The sequence below is a fragment of the Zalophus californianus genome, chromosome 5 (assembly GCF_009762305.2).
Source record: "Zalophus californianus isolate mZalCal1 chromosome 5, mZalCal1.pri.v2, whole genome shotgun sequence".
Classification (NCBI taxonomy): Eukaryota; Metazoa; Chordata; class Mammalia; order Carnivora; family Otariidae; genus Zalophus; species Zalophus californianus.
Genome location: NC_045599.1, coordinates 41,121,431 through 41,140,893, shown reverse-complemented (window position 1 = coordinate 41,140,893; position 19,463 = coordinate 41,121,431). Strand labels below are relative to the sequence as shown.

The window sequence follows — 19,463 nt, the reverse complement described above, 5'->3', positions numbered from 1 at the left end:
CCCCACCCCACCCCCCGTAGCTGCAGATCCTGTCACACACTTACAGCAGCCAAGGTGTCACCCCAGACACTGGGCGCAAATAGGGGTCACTCAGAAGCTGTAATGAAGAAAACGTTTCACTTCATAAGTGATTTGAATCCTGAATGAACCAGGAGCCTCTGCCTCCTTCCCTTACTCCCACTGATAGCACACAAGCTCCCATACTTACTACGTTCTCTTCACTCTGTACCATGTATAACTGGCTTCTTTCTCTGGACTCCAGGTGCAGGTAAAATTTTCCTCATAGTAAAAGACACAGGAAATGTTCTCAGGCTTAGCTGGCACAACTATATAAATAGATAAATAAATACATACATACATACATACATACACAAATAAATACATAAATAAATACATATGTACATACACACACACACACAGTGAGAGACACAATCATTTCATGAAAATAAGCAGATCAAAAGCTGGTCTTTTTTGGTTAGTTTATACATATAATAAATTCGCCCATTCAGGACCAAGGAAAGAATCTAACTCCCGCTCTTTAATTATTCCCCTTGAAGAATTAGATTTTTGCCTTTCAAAAAAATTATATTCTCACTCAAAAGCAACATTTGAGAAGCAAAAATCATTAAAATACCAGGAAATATGAAGTGTTAGTGAAATACTAAGTAGAGCATCAAATGATGGAACCGGTCTGGGTAACTGGGCAATGGATGATATGTGGAAAAGAGAAAAACACAAAATGTTCAACTATGCCACATTTCAACCTTATGTATCAATAATTTTCCCCAGAAGATTACATTAATAGGGAAAATTTCTGAAATATATTCATCTGTATTTCATAGCTTACAAATCTTGCTCTTTGTAGTTTCTCACCCAATAACACCTATCCCTTCATAGGGAAAATAGATACAATCCAGAATATGGAGCTAGACCCTGCAAGGGTCCAGAGATACAATCTATTGGTACATGAACTTAAAAAGGAAAATTTTCACATACCTGTTGTTGAAATTTACAGTTTCCTTCTGTCATAAATGTAGTCAACAACCTACAGTTGTATCATTACTTGTTACTTTGTCACCATTAAATGTCAGAGTATTTTCATATTATATTTCAGTTGTTGCAGATACCTTGATGTATCGATTAAGAAGCACATATAGTACTGTCACAAATTTGTTTCCTTAATACTTTCTTTTTCTCTTTTTATTTTTATTTGCATTTATTCTGTACAGAATTAACTCCCGGCCGTCAGTTTTTGTTTCTTCAGTTTCTTCCGGGATATCTTTTTCTTCTGTGCAACCTCTTCTCCTGGTTTAGGAACAATCTGCTCTTTTTAAGTAAGGATCATCTCTACATGGCAGGGAGAGCTCATGTATGGGTTAGTCCAACCACGAGCCCTGTACGTTCTATGCCGCATCTTGGGGGCTTTGTTCACCTGGATATGCTCAGTGACCAGAGAACCGACATCTAACCCTTAAGTTCAGCATTACTCTTTGCATTTTTAAGCATGTGCAGTAACAATTCAGCACTCTTCTTGGGCCACCGACCCTGTGTCCAGCCCCACTGTTTGGCCGGGGCACACCTACCAACTCCACCATTGTAGCAACGGAATGGCACATGCTGCTTCTGCAAAGTGATGTCTTTCAGATACTTGGGGGCTTTTCGGATCTGCAGACCCGTGATGGCCTGGGCAGTTTCACGTGTGTTCTTAAAGTGAACACGAAGTTTTGAACCTCTTGATTTGCATGATTTCGTAGGGTTTTCTGGGTCAAGCGAATAGCAAGCCATTTTCAGAGGTCACCTCAGGCCGCTTAGGGGAAGAGGAAGAGCAGTGGCTCCTGGGAGAATTCCTGTTTCCTTAATACTTTGATAACATTCTTTCATTATATTTGAATTCCTTTGTAATCCTATGTATACTATTTATGCACTTACACATATTGAGAAGTGGTCCAGATGTTTCACCAGATGCCCAAGGGGTTAATCATACATGCTCATGCATTCACATACACACATACATAATTAAGAACAAAGACAATTTTACCCTAAGGGGCAATGTTCAATTCTGAGACTCTAACTTCTTTTTGAGTCTTTGGTAAAATCAGTCTTAAGAAGCAGGCTTTTTCCACATGCAGAAGAAGGAAACCATTTCCTTACACCACACACAAAAATAGACTCCAAATGGTTGAAAGACCTACACGTGAGACAGGAGTCCATCAAAATCCTAAAGGAGAACACAGGCAGCAACCTCTTCGACCTCAGCCGCAGCAACTTCTTCCTAGAAAGATCGCCAAAGTCAAGGGAAGCAAGGGCAAAAATGAACTATTGAGATTTCATCAAGATAAAAAGCTTTTGCACAGCAAAAGAAACAGTCCACAAAACCAAAAGTCAACCGACAGAATGGGAGAAAATATTTGCAAATGACACATCAGATAAAGGGCTAGTATCCAGAATCTATAAAGAACTTCTTAAACTCACACCCAAAGAACAAATGATCCAATCAAGAAATGGGCAGAAGACATGAACAGATATTTTTCCAAAGAAGACATCCAAATGGCCCAACAGACACATGAAAAGGTGCTCAACATCGCTCGGCATCAGGGAAATCCAAATCAAAACCTCAATGAGATACCACCTCACACCAGTCAGAATGGCTAAAATTAACAAGTCAGGAAACGACAGATGTTGGCGGGAATGTGGAGAAAGGGGAACCCTCCTACACTGTTGGTGGGAATGCAAGCTGGTGCAACCACTCTGGAAAACAGTATGGAGGTTCCTCAAACAGTTGAAAATAGAGCTACCATACGATCCAGCAATTGCACTACTGGGTATTTACCACAAAGATACAAATGTAGGGATCCAAAGGGGTACATGCACCCTGATGTTTAAAGCAGCAATGTCCATAAGAGCCAAACTGTGGAAAGAGCCAAGATGTCCATCGACAGATGAATGGATAAAAAAGATGTGGTATATATATATATATATATATATATATATATATATATATATACACGATGGAATATTATGCAGCCATCAAAAGGTGATGAGATCTTGCCATTTGCAACGACGTGGATGGAACTGGAGGGTGTTATGCTGAGTGAAATAAGTCAATCAGAGAAAGATATGTATCATATGACCTCACTGATATGAGGAATTCTTAATCTCAGGAAACAAACTGAGGGTTGCTGGAGTGGGGGTAGAGTGGGAGGGATGGGGTGGCTGGGTGATAGACATTAGGGAGGGTATGTGCTATGGGGAGCGCTGTGAATTGTGCAAGACTGTTGAATTACAGATCTGTACCTCTGAAACAAATTATGCAATATATGTTAAGAAAGAAAAAAAAACAGAGGAAGATAGCAGGAGGGAAAGAATGAAGCGGGGGAAATCAGAGGGGAAGATGAACCATGAGAGATGATGGACTCTGAAAAACAAACAGAGGGTTCTAGAGGGGAGGGGGGTGGGGGGATGGGTTAGCCTGGTGATAGGTATTAAAGAGGGCACGTTCTGCATGGAGCACTGGGTGTTATGCACAAACAATGAATCATGGAACACTACATCAAAAACTAATGATGGAATATATGGTGATTAACATAACAATAAAAAATTAAAAAAAACTAATGACGTAATGTATGGTGATTAACATAACAATAAAAATTTAAAGAAAAAAAAGAAGCGGGCTTTTTTTTAAAAGATTTTATTTATTTATTTATTTACTTATTTATTTGACAGAGAGAGAGAGACAGCGAGAGAGGGAACACAAGCAGGGGGAGTGGGAGAGGCCTGCCGAGCAGGAAGCCCAATGCAGGGCTTGATCTCAGGACCCTGGAATAATGACCTGAGCCAAAGGCAGACGCTTAACAACTGAGCCACCCAGGTGCCCCAGAAGCAGGCATTTTTGAGAGACGAAGACAACTTTACATATCAAAGCAAAGCTCTAGTCCGTCCAGGAAGGAAGCCCCTACCAGACGAGAAATAGGAAAAAGCCCATCAATTCTAGCAAGTAAAATAGGGGGTGGGTAGGTAGATAATGAAAGTAAGAGTAAGGAGCTCAGATGTCAGTGTTCTTAATAGAGCAGTAGAAACACACAGATGGATCTGTGAAACTAGATCATCTGGGCTGGTGAGCTACTTCACCAGGCACAGCCTGGGGCAGGTCACAAGCCTTTAGTCTAAAAGAAGGCTCAAGTTCCATTCAGCTTCAACTCCAACATAATGCAGAAGTCCTAACACTGCAATGGCACAGCTCTTCAGAGAAGCCCCACACAGGCAAGTGTAGCATTCTGGGATCCAGAAGTCCCTGGTATCTCAGGGTGGGGAGTGGGTATAGACGTGTGAGGTTGGTCCAAGCCTGGGATTCAGATGAAGAGACTGCTATGCACAGGGGACTTCAGAACCACAGGAAAACAAATGGGACATGAACTTCAGGAATAGGTGCCAATATGATGCCCCAAAGTCTAGGCAAAGCCAGCTGTCCTGCAGAGGAGGCATGAGACCAAAGCAGGCAGTCCAAAGGAGACCAGAAGGCAACACAAAGACTTTCTTACATAGATTCACAATCCCTTGCCAGAGGTTCTTCATTCAGTCATATAAACCCTGCTCATGTACCCAGACACCATCTTAAAAAGGAGCAGGAGAAAGGCAGGAACTCTGGAAGGTGGGCATTTACTCCAGAGAGACTGAATTAGCTAAAAAACACTATAAACCATAGAAAATGAGCTGATGTTAACAAATAAGAGTGCTACCCACCCTCTCCTCTTCCTCAACCCTGCCTGGCTTTCCAGGGGAGAAGGAACTTTTGGAATTGATTGGCTTGATCATAAACTATAAGGATGTTATATGTTCTCTGCACACCTAACTAATACTGTATTTATTTCACCACTGTCAGAGGTATTACCTTCTAACAAAAAAGCAATAGTAAAAGCTTCCAGAATTGATGACATTCACTGTTTTGTTTAGGTTTAGGATTTTTAAATTTGTATATATATTCATATATTTGTTTTATGAAATGAGCATTATCCACAGGGGAAAAGTAGCCCCTGGAAATGATAAATAAGAATGAGGGAGAGCTAGGTGCCTGCATGTTGTGTCAACACTTCCAGCTCTTTCTTGAGAAGTTGCCTTCCTCTGAATGCTACACCCCATCCTTTTTTTTTAAGAGTTTATTTTTACTTTATTTGAGAGAGAGAGAGAACAAGCCGGGGGGAGGGAGAAGCAGACTCCCTGCTGAGCAGGAGCCCGACATGGGGCTCTATCCCAAGACCCTAAGATCATGAGCCGAGCTGAAGGCAGACGCTTAACCAACTGAGCCACCCAGGCACCCCTACTGCTGCACCCCATCCTTGAAGCACCCATTAGTAGTGAAGTCAAAGATTTTTTATCTTGTGCTTTTGGGAAGATGGCAGAGTAGGAGGACCCTAAACTCACCTCGTTCCACAGATACAACTAGGTAACATTCACATCAGCTTGAATATTCCAGAAAAAGACCCAAAGACTGACAGAACAAACCCCACAAACAAAGGTAGAGAAAAGGCCACATCGAAGAAGGAGGAGATGCGATTTGAGACCTAAAGGGATTGGGGCCATCCACAAACAGGAGGGAGCTGGGAGTACAGTGAAAGGCAAGAAACAGACAATCACACTGGGGACTCAAAATGGGGAAGACGAAACCCCATAACATTTGGCTTTGAAAACAAGAGGGGCCTGATTTTGTGAGTTCTTACAAACAGTAGGACTCACAGCCTGGAATTCTTAAAATAAGGTGTTCGGCTCTAGAAGAGCTCTGGGGGCATTAGGAAGCTGAGTCCTCACCCATAAAGAGGCAGCATGACAAGCAGCCTGAGCAGATACAGTGGAGGACCAGCAGTTTGAAAACCACTGGGTGGCAGGGCCTCCTGTGAGGATCAGTCACTTAGGTGTCTGACTCCTGATATCAGCTCAGGTCATGATCCCAAGCCCTGTGTCTGGCTCTGCACTCAGCACAGAGTCTGCTTCAGATTCTCTCTCTCTCTCCTCTCCTTCAACCCCTCCCCCCACTTGTGTGCTCTCTAAATAAATAAATAAATAAAATCTTAAAAATAAATAAAATCTTAAAAATAAAAAAAAAAGGAAAGAAAAACACTGGTGGCAAGTGGGAGGGAGAGTGATTTACTCATTACAGAGTATGTCCTGGAGAGCTATGGATCTCAGAAAGACACCTCCAGGAACAAAGGAGTTTGTAGGTAAAATTTCCCATCCCGGCCCACCAGCATAAACACGTAGACGCCTATGGGAACCAGTACTTTGCCCACACTCCCTAGCTAACTTGCTTGCACCAAGCCCCCCACCCCATGCTTCAATGTATCTGCCCTTTCCAGTCACACTTGCCTGGTCCTAGCAGTGCGGAGCCCCTCCCATAGAAGATCAACACAAACCTCACCAGCACTGCATCTTCTGACCTCTGCCTTTTGCAGAGCCCTGGTCTTGTCGGTGGCAGGCTCTGCAGAAGCCTGAGGCCTTGTTAAAAGTGCAAGACCTTCCCACATGCCTTTTGCAGATCCCCTTAGGCTGGCCAGTACCAATAGCAGCAGCTCCAGGTCTCAATTAGCAAACAGACCAGAGTGTACCTTGTTTAAATACAGGTCACAAATGTCGGGAACCAAACACTACCCACAACAGGCACAGAGAGCCACTGCAGACAACTGAACCAAAGCAAAAAGAGACAAGAACATAAGACACATGCAACACCCAGAGGAGAAACTCCCTGAAGGACTAGGTCCTTGGGAGCAGGAGACAATGCACTGCAGGGTAATTCAGGACCTCTTCTTCCTAAAGCCATTACCTTCAAGAACAGGAGACATAGCTGACTTACTTTACACAGAGAAACAGACACAGACAGTTACAAAAAATGAGAAGTCAGAGAAATATATCCAAGTGAAAGAATAGGACCAAACCACAGAAAAGACCGACGCAAAACAGACATAAGTAATATGCCTGATAGAGAATTTAAAAAACGATCATAAAGATATTCATTAGACTGGAGAAGAGAGTAGAGGACATCAGTAAGACACTTAATTAAGAGATAAAAAAGAATCAATCAGAGATAAAGACCACAATAAATGAAATTAAAAATACACTTGATGGAATAAGTAGCAGGCTAAACGAAACAGAGAAATAATGACCTGGAAGACAGAGTAGTAGAAAGTAACCACACTGGGCAAATGAGAGGAAAAAAATTATGAAACTTGAGAATAGTCTAGGGAACTCAGTGACTACATCAAGTCTGAAAAAAATACTTGCATTACAGGGAGCCCAGAGGAAGAAAATAGAGAAAAGGGGGCAAAAAATTTATCTGAAGAAATAAGAGCTGAAAACTTCCAAGAGGCACAGAGTGCCCTTTGTAGGTCCAAGAGGTACAGAGACCCACATGGAACATTCTCCAGAATAGATCACATATTAGGCTGCAAGACAAATCTCAAAAAATTCAAAAAGATCGAAATCATAGATAACATTCCCTTTTTTCTGATCACAACACTATGAAACTAGAAGTCAACCACAGGAAAAAATCTGGAAAGACCACAAATTCACAGAGGTTAAATAACATGCTACTCAACAATGAATGCGTCAAACAAGAAATCAAAAGAAGAAATAAAAAAATTACATGGAAACAAATGAAAATGAAAACAGAACGGTCCAAATCTTTGGGACACAGCAAAAGTGGTTCTAAGAGGGAAGTTTATAGCAATACAGGCATGCTTCAAGAAGCAAGAAAAGTCTCAAATAAACAACCTAATCTTACACGCAAAGGAGCTAGAAAAAGAACAACAAATGAAATCCCAAACCAGCAAAAAGAAGGAAATAATAAAGATTAGAACAGAAATAAATGATATAGAAACTAAAAAACAGTAGAACACATCAATGACCAGGAGCTGGTTCTTTGAAAAGATCAGTAAAATTGATAAATCTCTAGCCAGACTCATTAAAAGACGGGGGGGGGGGGGGGCTCAACTAAACAAAATCACAAATATAAGAGGAGAAATAACAACCAACACCACAGAAAGATAAACAAATGTAAAAGAGTGTTATGAAAAATTATATGACAACAAATTGGACAACCTAGAAGAAATGGATAATTTCCTAGAAACATAAAACTACTAAAACTGAAACAGGAAGAAATAGAAAATCTGAATAGATCCATTACTAGAAAGGAAATTGAGTCAGTACTCAAAAAACTCCCAACAAACAAAAGTCCAGGACCAGATAACTTCACAGGAGAATTCTACCAAACATATAAAGAAGAGTTAATACCTATTCTTCTCAAACTATTCAAAAAATAGAACAGGAAGGAAAATTTCCAAATTCATTCTATGAAGCCAGCATTACCCTAAAACCAAAACCAGATTAAGACTCCACCAAAAAAAAGAAAACTACAGGCCAGTATCTCTGATGAATATAGATGCAAAAATCCTCAACAAAATACCAGCAAAGTGAATTCAATGATACATTAAAAGAAGTTGTTCACCATGATCAACTGGGATTTATTCTAGGGTTGCAAGGGTGGTTCAATATTCTCAAATCAATCAGTGTGATACATCACATCTATAAGAGAAACTATAGATGGGGTAGGGTGGGAGGGATGGGGTGGCTGGGTGATAGACATTGGGTGGGTATGTGTTATGGTGAGCGCTGTGAATTGTGCAAGACTGTTGAATCACAGATCTGTACCTCTGAAACAAATAATGCAATATATGTTAAGAAAAAAAAAAGAAGAAGATAGTAGGAAGGGAAGAATGAAGGGGGGGAAATCGGAGGGGGGAGACGAACCATGAGAGATGATGGACTCTGAAAAACAAACTGAGGGTTCTAGAGGGGAGGGGGTGGGAGGATGGGTTAGCCTGGTGATGGGTATTAAAGAGGGCATGTTCTGCGTGGAGCACTGGGGGTTATGCACAAACAATGAATCATGGAACACTACATTAAAAACTAATGATGTAATGTATGATTAACATAACAATAAAAAATAAAATAAAATTATTTTCCATTCCACATGAGCTTATTAATGGAGCTACATTTGTCTTGCCCTTACTGCTTGGAATATGGCAAGAAAGCAATATTCTTATAGAGATATTGGTGTATAAGAAGAAAAAATTCCTATTCCTTCTACCCTCGTAGGTTCTGCAGCTAGGGCCTTATAAAATAAAATAACAAAAAAACAGATTAAAAAGAAAAAAACACTATATTAATGCATGCAGCACACATCATGCAGGAGAAACCTCAATAAAGAGTAATCCAAAGAGGTGGTTAGATCTTGGGCTCACATAGCGTCTTAACAAAAACACAATAAATTTGTGCAGAAGAGACAGGACAAAGGAAAAGGAATTTAGGTTTCCAAGGGTAGCAAACTGCAGGAAGGTAAATACGTGTGGGAAACTAATGCAGTAGCCTTCATTTCTGCATCTGTTGAATCTTATCTGCCTCCACATCAAAATAATCCCCATGTCAAAGTAGCATATTTTGGAATGGAATATTTTAATCCCTTACCCTAGTATTACAGAAGAGATCTGTGATAAATAAAATGTGCATTCAGAAGTATTTCCAGTGCTCGGGCACCTGGGTGGCTCAGTTGGTTAAGCGACTGCCTTCGGCTCAGGTCATGATCCTGGAGTCCTGGGATGGAGTCCCGCATCGGGCTCCCTGCTCAGCAGGGAGTCTGCTTCTCCCTCTGACCCTCCCCCCTCCATGTGCTCTCTCTCTCTCTCTCTCTCTCTCGTTCTCACTCTCTCAAATAAATAAATAAAATCTTTTTTTAAAAAAAGAAGTATTTCCAGTGCTTATCAATATCTCCCCTTCTTGGACATACAGCAAGATTTTATTTTCTTGCCCCCTTGAAATTAGGCATGGCCATGTGACTTGCTCTGGCCAAATGAGTGAATCATTTCAGTTCTGGTGCATGATTCTCCTTTCTCTCCTTCCTGTGTTCATGCACACCCTGCAAATCCATGCTGAGATGATAGTGTCTTAGGATGGTAGAGCCTTCATCAGTCTGGGCTCCTGCTTGCCTCCTGCTGTTTTAAACACTGAGATATGGGGCTTGTTTATTTTTACAGCATAAACAACTTTTCCTGACTAATGTAAAAAATAGACCGTCTGCTCTGAAAATCCAGGATTCTAAGACTTGGGAGAAGAATTCATTTTATCAGTAGTTTTCTCTCTTCACGTGTCCTCACGACATTCGAATTCTGCGTATGTATCTCAGGTCATTTGAGATTAGTTTTATCACAATTAAGGTTAGGAGGAACTGGAATAAGAAGGAACCAGATGAATAAACAATATTAGGCTTCACTTTGACTTACTTGCTTTACTTACAATTACATTTCTGCCTGTTATCTGGTGTGACCCTGCATGTATGAACTGCTTTTACTTTACGTAATGGAACCACCACTATTCTCAAAGCCTATACATCTATCATCCTCTCTTTCCACTTGTTGGAAAACAGGGTGCTGATTTTAAGCCTTATCCATTATCTCTAGTTAGAGTATCAGCTCTTCATCTGAAGACTGTTACATGTGATAGAGCACAAAGGGCACTTCATTTCTGTTATACTTTTTATAAAAACCCAGGAGTACGGGGTTTTACTTGAGTACTTGAGCAAGTACTCAAGAGTGTTAAGGTCATGAGAAACAAGGAAAGACTAAGAAACTATCACAGACCACAAGAGACTAGGGAGATACGATAATGCAATGCAATATGGTACCATGAATTCGATCTTGGAACAGAGAACATTAATGAAAAAAACCAGTGAAATCCAAATAAAGTCTGGAATTTAGTCTACAATAATGTGTCAATATCACTTTCTTAGTTTGGGCAAATGTATTATAAGATATTAACAATGGGGGAAACTGGATGAGGGGTATACACGAACTCTCTGTACTGTCTTCACAAGTTTTCTATAAATCTAAAACAATTCAAAAACAGAATTTTTATTTTTATTTATTTTTTTAAAGATTTTATTTCTTTATTTGTCAGAGAGAGAGAGTGAGAGTGAGCAGCAGGCAGAGGGAGATGCAGGCTCCCTGCTGAGCAGGGAACCCAATGCAGGACTCAATCCCAGGACCCTGGGATCATGGCCTGAGCCGAAGGCTGACATTTAACCGACTGAGCCAACCAGGTGTCCCGCAGAACTTTTATTTTTTAAAAATAGACACCTGAAGGATAGATTTACCATTTGTGCCTATCTATCCTTCCCCCACATCTTCAAAAAAAAAAAAAAGCCATAACTATATTCCTATGTTTCTAAAAATTACTATTTCTCCTACATCTAGAAATAAGGGGAAATATTCATTAACCTTCCTCTAAGAAACATAAAGAGAATATTCTTGCTTATGAGAGAATTTCCCACATGCAGAAAGAACATTTTTCAAAATTCATTGTTCTTGATTTCCCTTCTTCCATATATGCTCATATCACCTAGAGCTGTTGCAAAATTAGTGTTTTGAAAAATGTCTTGAACGAGAAGAAGGGCAGGGCTGATTGAGACCTAGGGAAGGATATTCTGAAAGGGAAGTCAGGTGGAAACTGGAGCCAGTTGTTGTAGGACATGGTATAAGTAAAAGGTAATAAGAAGAGAAGAAGCCAGAGATAGAAGACAGAAGAGGTAAGTTGAGCAGAAGGGTGAGTTGGGAGGGGAGCCATGATGCATATAACTTCAACTGTAAATTGCATAACTGGGACCAATTTTTGGTCTCTGAGCTGGCCAGGAGAGGCTAGATGAGACAGAGAGATATAGGCCTACCTGCCCATAGTGTCTATAAAACTCCTAAGCACCACAGGTATACCCTAGGGGGCTACAAGTCAGTCCAAGCCAGGGGAGAGGTCTGGAAGACATTATCTGTGGGTTATGGCGGCCTCTTGGTCACCCCCAATTACTACATGTTACGGTCTTAATTATATATGGCCAAATTCATATGTTGAGGCCCCAACCCCCATTACCTCAGAAAGTGACTCTATCTGGAGACGGTTGGAGACGGGTTTTTAAGGAGGTAGTAGTTAACCCGAGGCCATTAGGGTAGGCCCTAATCTAATCCTACTGGCGTTCTTAGAAGAGAAGGAGATTAGGACACACAGAGGGATGACCATATGAAGAGGAATCAAGAGGAATGTCATTTATGCACCAAGGAGACGGGTGTCAGGAAATCAACACTTTGGACACTTTGATTTTGGACTTCCAGTCTCCAGAACTATGAGAAAATAAATTTCTGTTCTTTAAGCCACTCAGTGTGTAGTAATGAGAGCCCTAGCAAACTGGTACATGACGTGATGCCTTCTCTAAATTCCGAGTAACCAATCCCCACTTTTCCTCTCTGGTCTTTATTTTTTTTAATATAAGATGCAATCTAAGTAATGGATAATAAATCTGCAAGGATTTTAGGATATTAGGCCCATAGTCTTAAATTGGACCATTGTAAAAATGTGTTATTTCATCATTTCCCTTTATATCCTTGGAAATTATTGAAAATACTGTGAAAGTCGTATATTTTTGTTTTTATGTGTGTGTTTTACATGAAATGACTGCTCCTAACACAAAAACTATTGAGATAAGAACTTACTACCACACTAAAACAGTGGATCTGGGCCTTTTGGGGGGGTCATATCTCCCTCTGAAAATATGATAGGACATCTTGCCAAATTTGCACACACATATGTATACATCAACATGCACACACCCATCCACAGAAATTCAGGGAGTTCACAAATCCCTTTTTGCTCATCCACATATGCCCAAGCTCCAGGAGTCCCTTTGCACTCAGATTCACAGTTCTTGTCCAAAGAAGTTAGTAAGAATCACATAATCCGTAAAAGGGCACCTGTCAACCTACCTGCCAGGCTGAATTTGTAGAGTAGAAGGAACATCCACAGTGCCCAGGCCCACATCATCCCCAAGTTAATGCAGGCAGGCTGAGGAGAGAACTGAAAATGTCATCAGTCAAAAGTTAGTTTCCTATCTCTTTTAAACAACTCTATTTCCAGTGATAGACTCTGGGGGTTTTAAGGAAGAATCCTTTTTTTTTTTTTCTCTTATTTTATATTTTTGGCTATCATCACATAGATCCCTTTACAATTACTTCATCAGCCCCAGTCACCATTTAATTTGTCCATAATTCATTCCACTATGTAATAGGAAAAGTACACCAGCCACCAAGAAATAAAGTACTATGAGTCATATAGATCTGAGACCATAATCTGGTCTCTGCCTCAGGCCCTAGCACTATGGCCAAATGGAATGACTCCTAATTTCCTCAAAGTGCCATGGTATTTCACATCCCTTATTCCTCTTATTCCTCTAAGTAAGTACCTACTGATACAAGATAGACATACAATATTGTTAATGGAATTAATTAGAACAAAAAGGCTACTGACTATCTCATCCCACAGAGAGATGGTGGGATAATCTAGAGTTAAAGGAAATGTAAAAGCAATAACTCATTTCCGGAAAAAAAAAAGGACTCCAAATTTCATCCAACAGATCATTATGGGAAAAAAGAAACAATTCTCAACAAAATAAATTATTTGAGAAAAAAATCACATGCATCATTTCTGGAGAAAACCACCAGGATAAAATTTTCTCACCAGGATAAAATTGAAACACCTTATTAATTGAAAATGCCTATGGCAATAAAGCAGAATGAGAACTTGATTTAAATGAGTATAAAATAAAGGGAAATTTTTTAATTTTTTAATGAAGAATAAGTGTGTTCTTCAAAATTAATCGTTAACACCAATAGTATTTGTCAGTGCCTAATTATTCAGAACATTGTCTTAATTTTCTCCATTTCTTAGCTAGAAGACATAACTTTATAGTAGTCCTAAAAGCATTCTGGAAAGGGAGGGAGGTCCAACCATGAAAACTCTATAAAATCTATGAAGCTCAAATTATAAATAAATAAATAATTATGGATGTGAAAGCTAAAATTGTTATTCTGACATGGGGTTTTATTTTTTAAAATCTTATCAATATTAACTGTTGAATAAAACATTTTAAAATTAATGGAAATTACTGCTTGCCTCCTTTAAAATGAGAATACTCATCTATTATTTGTGAATTTTAAAAAAATCCTTCTCAAAAAAAAATCAACAGTATTAAATCATACTCAGAGACAAAATTAGAAAAATTGCAGTAGTTGGAGAGGGGCATTCTAGAAGATGACACTGCCTAAGTGTTCTAGCCCTGGCACGCCCTTGAATCAGCTGGTGACCTCAGGTATTCTCTTATTCATTCAGTAGTGTCCCAGCCATACATTAGGTGCTTGGAATAAAAGATGATCCTGTCCCCAACCTCACTGTAGTTCAATGGTTTTTAACAAGGAGAAGGGAGTCAGAGGATGGGGAAGATGCCAAAGTAAGCTACTGTTACTGACGGCTCTGTATCATATCCCTCCAAATGGGTTTGAGAAGAAAAAAAGGTTGAGAACCATCATTCTACTTGCAGAGACAGAAGCATGAATGTTGATGGTTAAAAAAAGGAGAAGTTGGCTGAGTTTATCAGTACTATCTCCTGGAGGAAATGATGAAATTTCCTGGTACTGGAGTGATATACTCCAAAACCAGGCAACCCATCAGACCTAACCACAGTCTTGATGAAAGGAAACTCAAAACCAAAAATCTCCACCATTGCTGTGAATCTGTGAAGCCTTCTTTGATGATTAATTTAGGGGAGGAGACCCTGAACAAGGGACATGAGTCATTAGAAAGACTACCCTTGGGGCACCTGGGTGGCTCAGTCTGTTGCACAACCAACTCTTAGTTTCGGCTCTGGTAATGATCTCAGGGTTGTGAGAGGGAGCCCTGAGTCGGGCTCCATGCTCAGCAGGGAATCTCCTTGAGGATTCCCTCCCTCTGCCCCTCCCACACTCATGCTCACTCGCGTTCTCTCTTTCTAAAATAAATCTTTAAAGACAAGAATCCCCCCACTCCCTTTGAGCACAGTAAAGGTGTCACCTGTTTTCAGGACAGTAGTCATATCCTTAGTGCCTCTTCTAATGAGACAATTAGAATTCATGGTTTAAAATCTGGGAAAACCCTGAAGGAATTTTGTGACCATCCCTCCTTGTTAATGAAGCAAATTTTACACAAGATGGACCTTATATTAGTGCATCTTCTGATGGCACTGTAAAGATCTGGAATATGAAGACTACAGAATGTTCAAATACCTTTAAATCCTGGGCAGCACTGCAGGGACAGATACCATAGTCAACAGTGTGATCCTGGTTCCTAAAAACCCAGAACACTTTGTGGTGTGCAAACAGATGAAATACAGTGGTCATCATGACCATACAAGGTCAGATTGTCAGAAGCTTCAGCTCTGGTAAGAGAGGTGGTGGTGATTTTGTTTGCTGCGCCCTCCCTCCCCGTGGTGAATGGATCTACTGTGTAGGGGAGGACTTTGTGCTCTACCATGTTAACATAGTCACTGGCAAACTGCAGAGAACTGGGACAGTTCACGAGAAAGATGTGATTGGTATCGCACATCACCCTCATCAGAGTTTGACAGCTACCTACAGTGAGGATGGACTCCTAAAGCTCTGGAGACCCTAATTCCACTTTTTTTTTTTTTTCTAAACTCGCTTGAGAGCATGTACTTAAGTGGAGACATATTCATGTATTGGTTTTTTTTTTTTAGGCTACCTTTTCTCAATAATTATCTGAATTTAGGCACAAGAATAATTTTGTGAAAATTCATGTTCAAAAAAAAAAAAAAACCCCATCAGTCTCTTGGAGTCTAAATGAGGTAACTCACCCTCCTTAATGCTGAGCAGTTCTGGGGTGTAGCAAGACTCTGGGTCCTAGGAAATTCACAAAGATTATGCCATGCTCACAATGTCCACAATAGCCAAACTATGGAAAGAGCCAAGATGTCCATCAACAGATGAATGGATAAAGAGGCGGTGGTATATATATATATTATATATATATATAATATATATATATATTATATATATATATATATATACACACACAATGGAATATTATACAGCTGTCAAAAAATGAAATCTTGCCATTTGCAGCAACATGGATGGAACTAGAGGGTATTATGCTAAGTGAAATAAGTCAATCAGAAAAAAGACATGTATCATATGATCTCACTGATACGAGGAATTCTTAATCTCAGGAAACAAACTGAGGGTTGCTGGAGTGGTGGGGGGGTGGGAGGGATGGGGTGTCTGGGTGATAGACATTGGGGAGGGTATGTGCTGTGGTAAGCACTCTGAATTGTGTAAGACTGATGAATCAGACCTGTACCGCTGAAACAAATAATACATTATACGTTAAAAAAAGAAGAAGAAGAAGAAGAAGAAGATAATAGGATAGGAAGGGGAAAATGAAGGGGGGGAAATTGAAGAGGGAGATGAACCATGAGAGACTGTGGACCCTGAGATACAAACTGAGGGTTCTAGAGGGGAAGGGGTGGGGGGATGGGTTAGCCTGGTGATGGGTATTAAAGAGGGCACGTATTTAATGGAACCCTGGGTGTTATACACAAACAATGAATCACGGAACACTACATCAAAAAAAATAAATAAATTTTTTAAAAAAGATTATGCCACGCTCTGGAGAAAATCAAAACCATATTCTGCATTCCCCAGGTCATCAACCCTAACTTCTAAATGCTTTGAAGAACTGTCTTCAATAAAAGGTCACTTCCTAGAAATATACAGTTTCTCATTAGTGGGACCTCATTTGAATACAGCATTTAATGGAGACCCAGAATTCTCAAACAACGCTATGAATATTCCACATTGGACTAAAGGACTCTTGGAATATATAGTGATGCCACTTAAGTAACGTGTGGTATCTTATCTTTAAAGGTGTAAACCCAGTAGTAGCTACTGTTACGAGAAGAAGGACTGAAAACACATCCTAGCAATTACTGCGCACTATGCACAGTGCCTGGGGAAAAGACAAGAAGCAGGAAACAAAGGAGAAGATGCTTCCTCTGCCAGTTTCTGCTAAAAACGTTAGCATGTTAAATTATCCCTGCCTTCCCACATCCTGTCTCATAGACCAAAGCAAAGGAAATAGTGTGGGTGTTCTACTCTGTAGCAGTCCCCCATTACACCCACCCACTCCCCCCACCCCAACACACACAAGCTGGCCTTTGGCAGTTCAGTAATTCCCACTCAAGGCTGCATCCTAGATGCAAAGTTTCATCTGAATACACTTGTACAAAAATGTACCACCATGTGATTTTTTCCCAGGGCTGGTCCTACTTTCATTCATTCATTCATTCATTCATTCATTCATTCATCCATACATTCACCTAACTAACATATATTGATACCCATTCTGTGCCAGGAACTGTGCATAGCATGGAATCAGGTTTTTAAAGGATGGGCAAAGAAGGAATAAATTCTAGGTACAGCACTCTGGCCATAAATTTAATTAAGAACATGTGAACTCTACTGATGGGAAGGAGGAAGCAAGCAGCAAGTTGCCCAGCCTCATTCAGTCCCACTACATTCCTTAACTATGTATAGTAATGGAAGTTAACTAGACTTATTGTGGTGATTATTTCATAATATATATAAATATCAAATCATTAGGGTGTACACCTAAAACTAATATAATGTTATATGTAATTATATATAAATTAAAAAAGATGTCAAAGAACAACATTCAGTTTCAAAGTCTATAAAACCCACTTGAGGTGCAGGATGCCTTCACACAAAGAACATTTTGAGATGCCAGCAGCAAGACAGGCAAAAACATAATCGTGATGTGATAGTGAGAGTCTACAAAGTGCTGATTACATTATAAAAATATCTTGCCCTTTTTTTAAAAAAAAAAAAGATCTTTATTTATTTGAGAGGGAGAGAGAGTACACAAGCAAGGGGGAGGCTCAGGGGGAGAGGGAGAAGCAGGCTTGATCCCAGGACCCTGGGATCCTGACCTGAGCTGAAGGCAGACGCTTAACTGACTGCACCACCCAGGCTCCCCGTAGCTTGCCCTTCTAAAAATCCCTGTGGACTTGTATTATCTCCACTTCACAAATATGGAAGTTGAGGCTCAGAGATATTATGTAATCAGTCCAAAAATCATTTTTGGCATAGCTGGGATTTAAACCCATGACTGTCTTATTCCAAAGCCTAGACTCTTTCTACCAAAATCAAACCGTAGCTTTTAGCAATTTACTGTCCCTCAGCCCTCCTGCCACAAAACACCAGTACACAAAAAGGATCTTCTTTTGAAGCTCCTAGATCTAATTTTCTCTAGAGTTTCCAGAAAGATATCCATTATATATATTCACATATTTTCACCATCCCCTGAACTTTGACCCCCATAATTCCCCACCCCTACCCCAACAGTTTAAAATATTAACTCCAAAAGATTAGATTCCCCATAATTAGCAAAGACCAGTCTAACTAAGGAGTAATTCACATGGTGGGTCCTGACCCATAATTTCACTGAAGAAAGCAGAAAAAAACCCTCCCATAATAGGAAAAAAAGGCCTAATTTGCAAGGGTTTGAGTTCTCAGACTCCTCTAAAGGAATGTGGCACTCACCTTCCTGTGGTGTTCAGATGTCCTACTGGTTCAAAAGCTCCCCATCAAAGGTGTTCTGTCCCCTACAGCACAAGTCAAGACAGAGAGGGGAATTTGAAATTTATCTGCATAGAGATGTGTGAATATTTCCTCTCTGGTTGTCTGGGAGATTTCTCTTTGCTTTTAAGCAAAACCCAAGCCAGGGTGGCACTCAACCCATTTATGCTGGGAAGTGAGGTGCATTATGGTAACTGGAAAGAATCGGTTTCTGTGAGACTACTCAACTTTACAGGAAAAATACCATCGGAAAGTGTCATAAACAATTAAAAGGAACAACTAAATTTTAAATTTTCTATTGGGAAATCCTTACAAATGTGGTAATGGATGAAATGCTGAGAATATCTTTAACTGGAAAAGAGAAATATGTAATCATGTGATTAGCTTTAAATGAAGAAGGAGATGAAGGGAAGAAAATAATAGTAGCTAACTTGGAAAAGAGGTTTGTAATTCTTCTTTATGTGTAAAGCCCAAACTAAGCCACTTATTTCTCTAAGCTTCTTATTTAGCAGTTTATTATGATAATGATGATTAATAATATGTGGAGCTCTTACGGTGTGTCAGGCACTGTACCGGGAATTTTAATTACCTCCTTGGATCTTCACAACAATCCTAAAACACTGATAGTATTTTTATTCCCATTTTACAGAGGAGGAAACTGAGGCCAAAACAATTGAGAAACCTGTCCAACGTTAGTGGTGGAGCCAAGAAAGGAGCCAAGGCAGTCTTGACCCTCAGTTCCCTACAAATCGAAAGTTTAAATTACATGATTTCTGGGACTCCTGTGAGCACTATAATTCTACATTCTTTTATAATGAACAAAATCATAAAGGACATAAACAGACTAAGGAAGAGATTACAATGCAAAGGTAAAGGAACATAAGGGTTTTTTGGTTTTTT

The 19,463-nt window shown here is 39.9% G+C and overlaps 1 protein-coding gene across 1 annotated transcript in view; it reads right to left on the bottom strand.

Annotated features, from left to right (window-relative positions):
- The window catches only part of IL31RA (interleukin 31 receptor A), a 50,981-nt gene extending 35,691 nt beyond the window's left edge, over nt 1–15,290 (bottom strand). Inside the window, exons 1-3 of the mRNA XM_035727519.1 lie at nt 15,177–15,290; nt 12,846–12,936; nt 209–326 (exon numbers count right to left, since the gene is read on the bottom strand). Coding sequence (XP_035583412.1) covers nt 209–326; nt 12,846–12,936; nt 15,177–15,290 — 323 coding nt within the window. The remainder of the gene's footprint in view (nt 1–208; nt 327–12,845; nt 12,937–15,176) is intronic.
- Between the last annotated feature and the right edge of the window lie 4,173 nt (nt 15,291–19,463).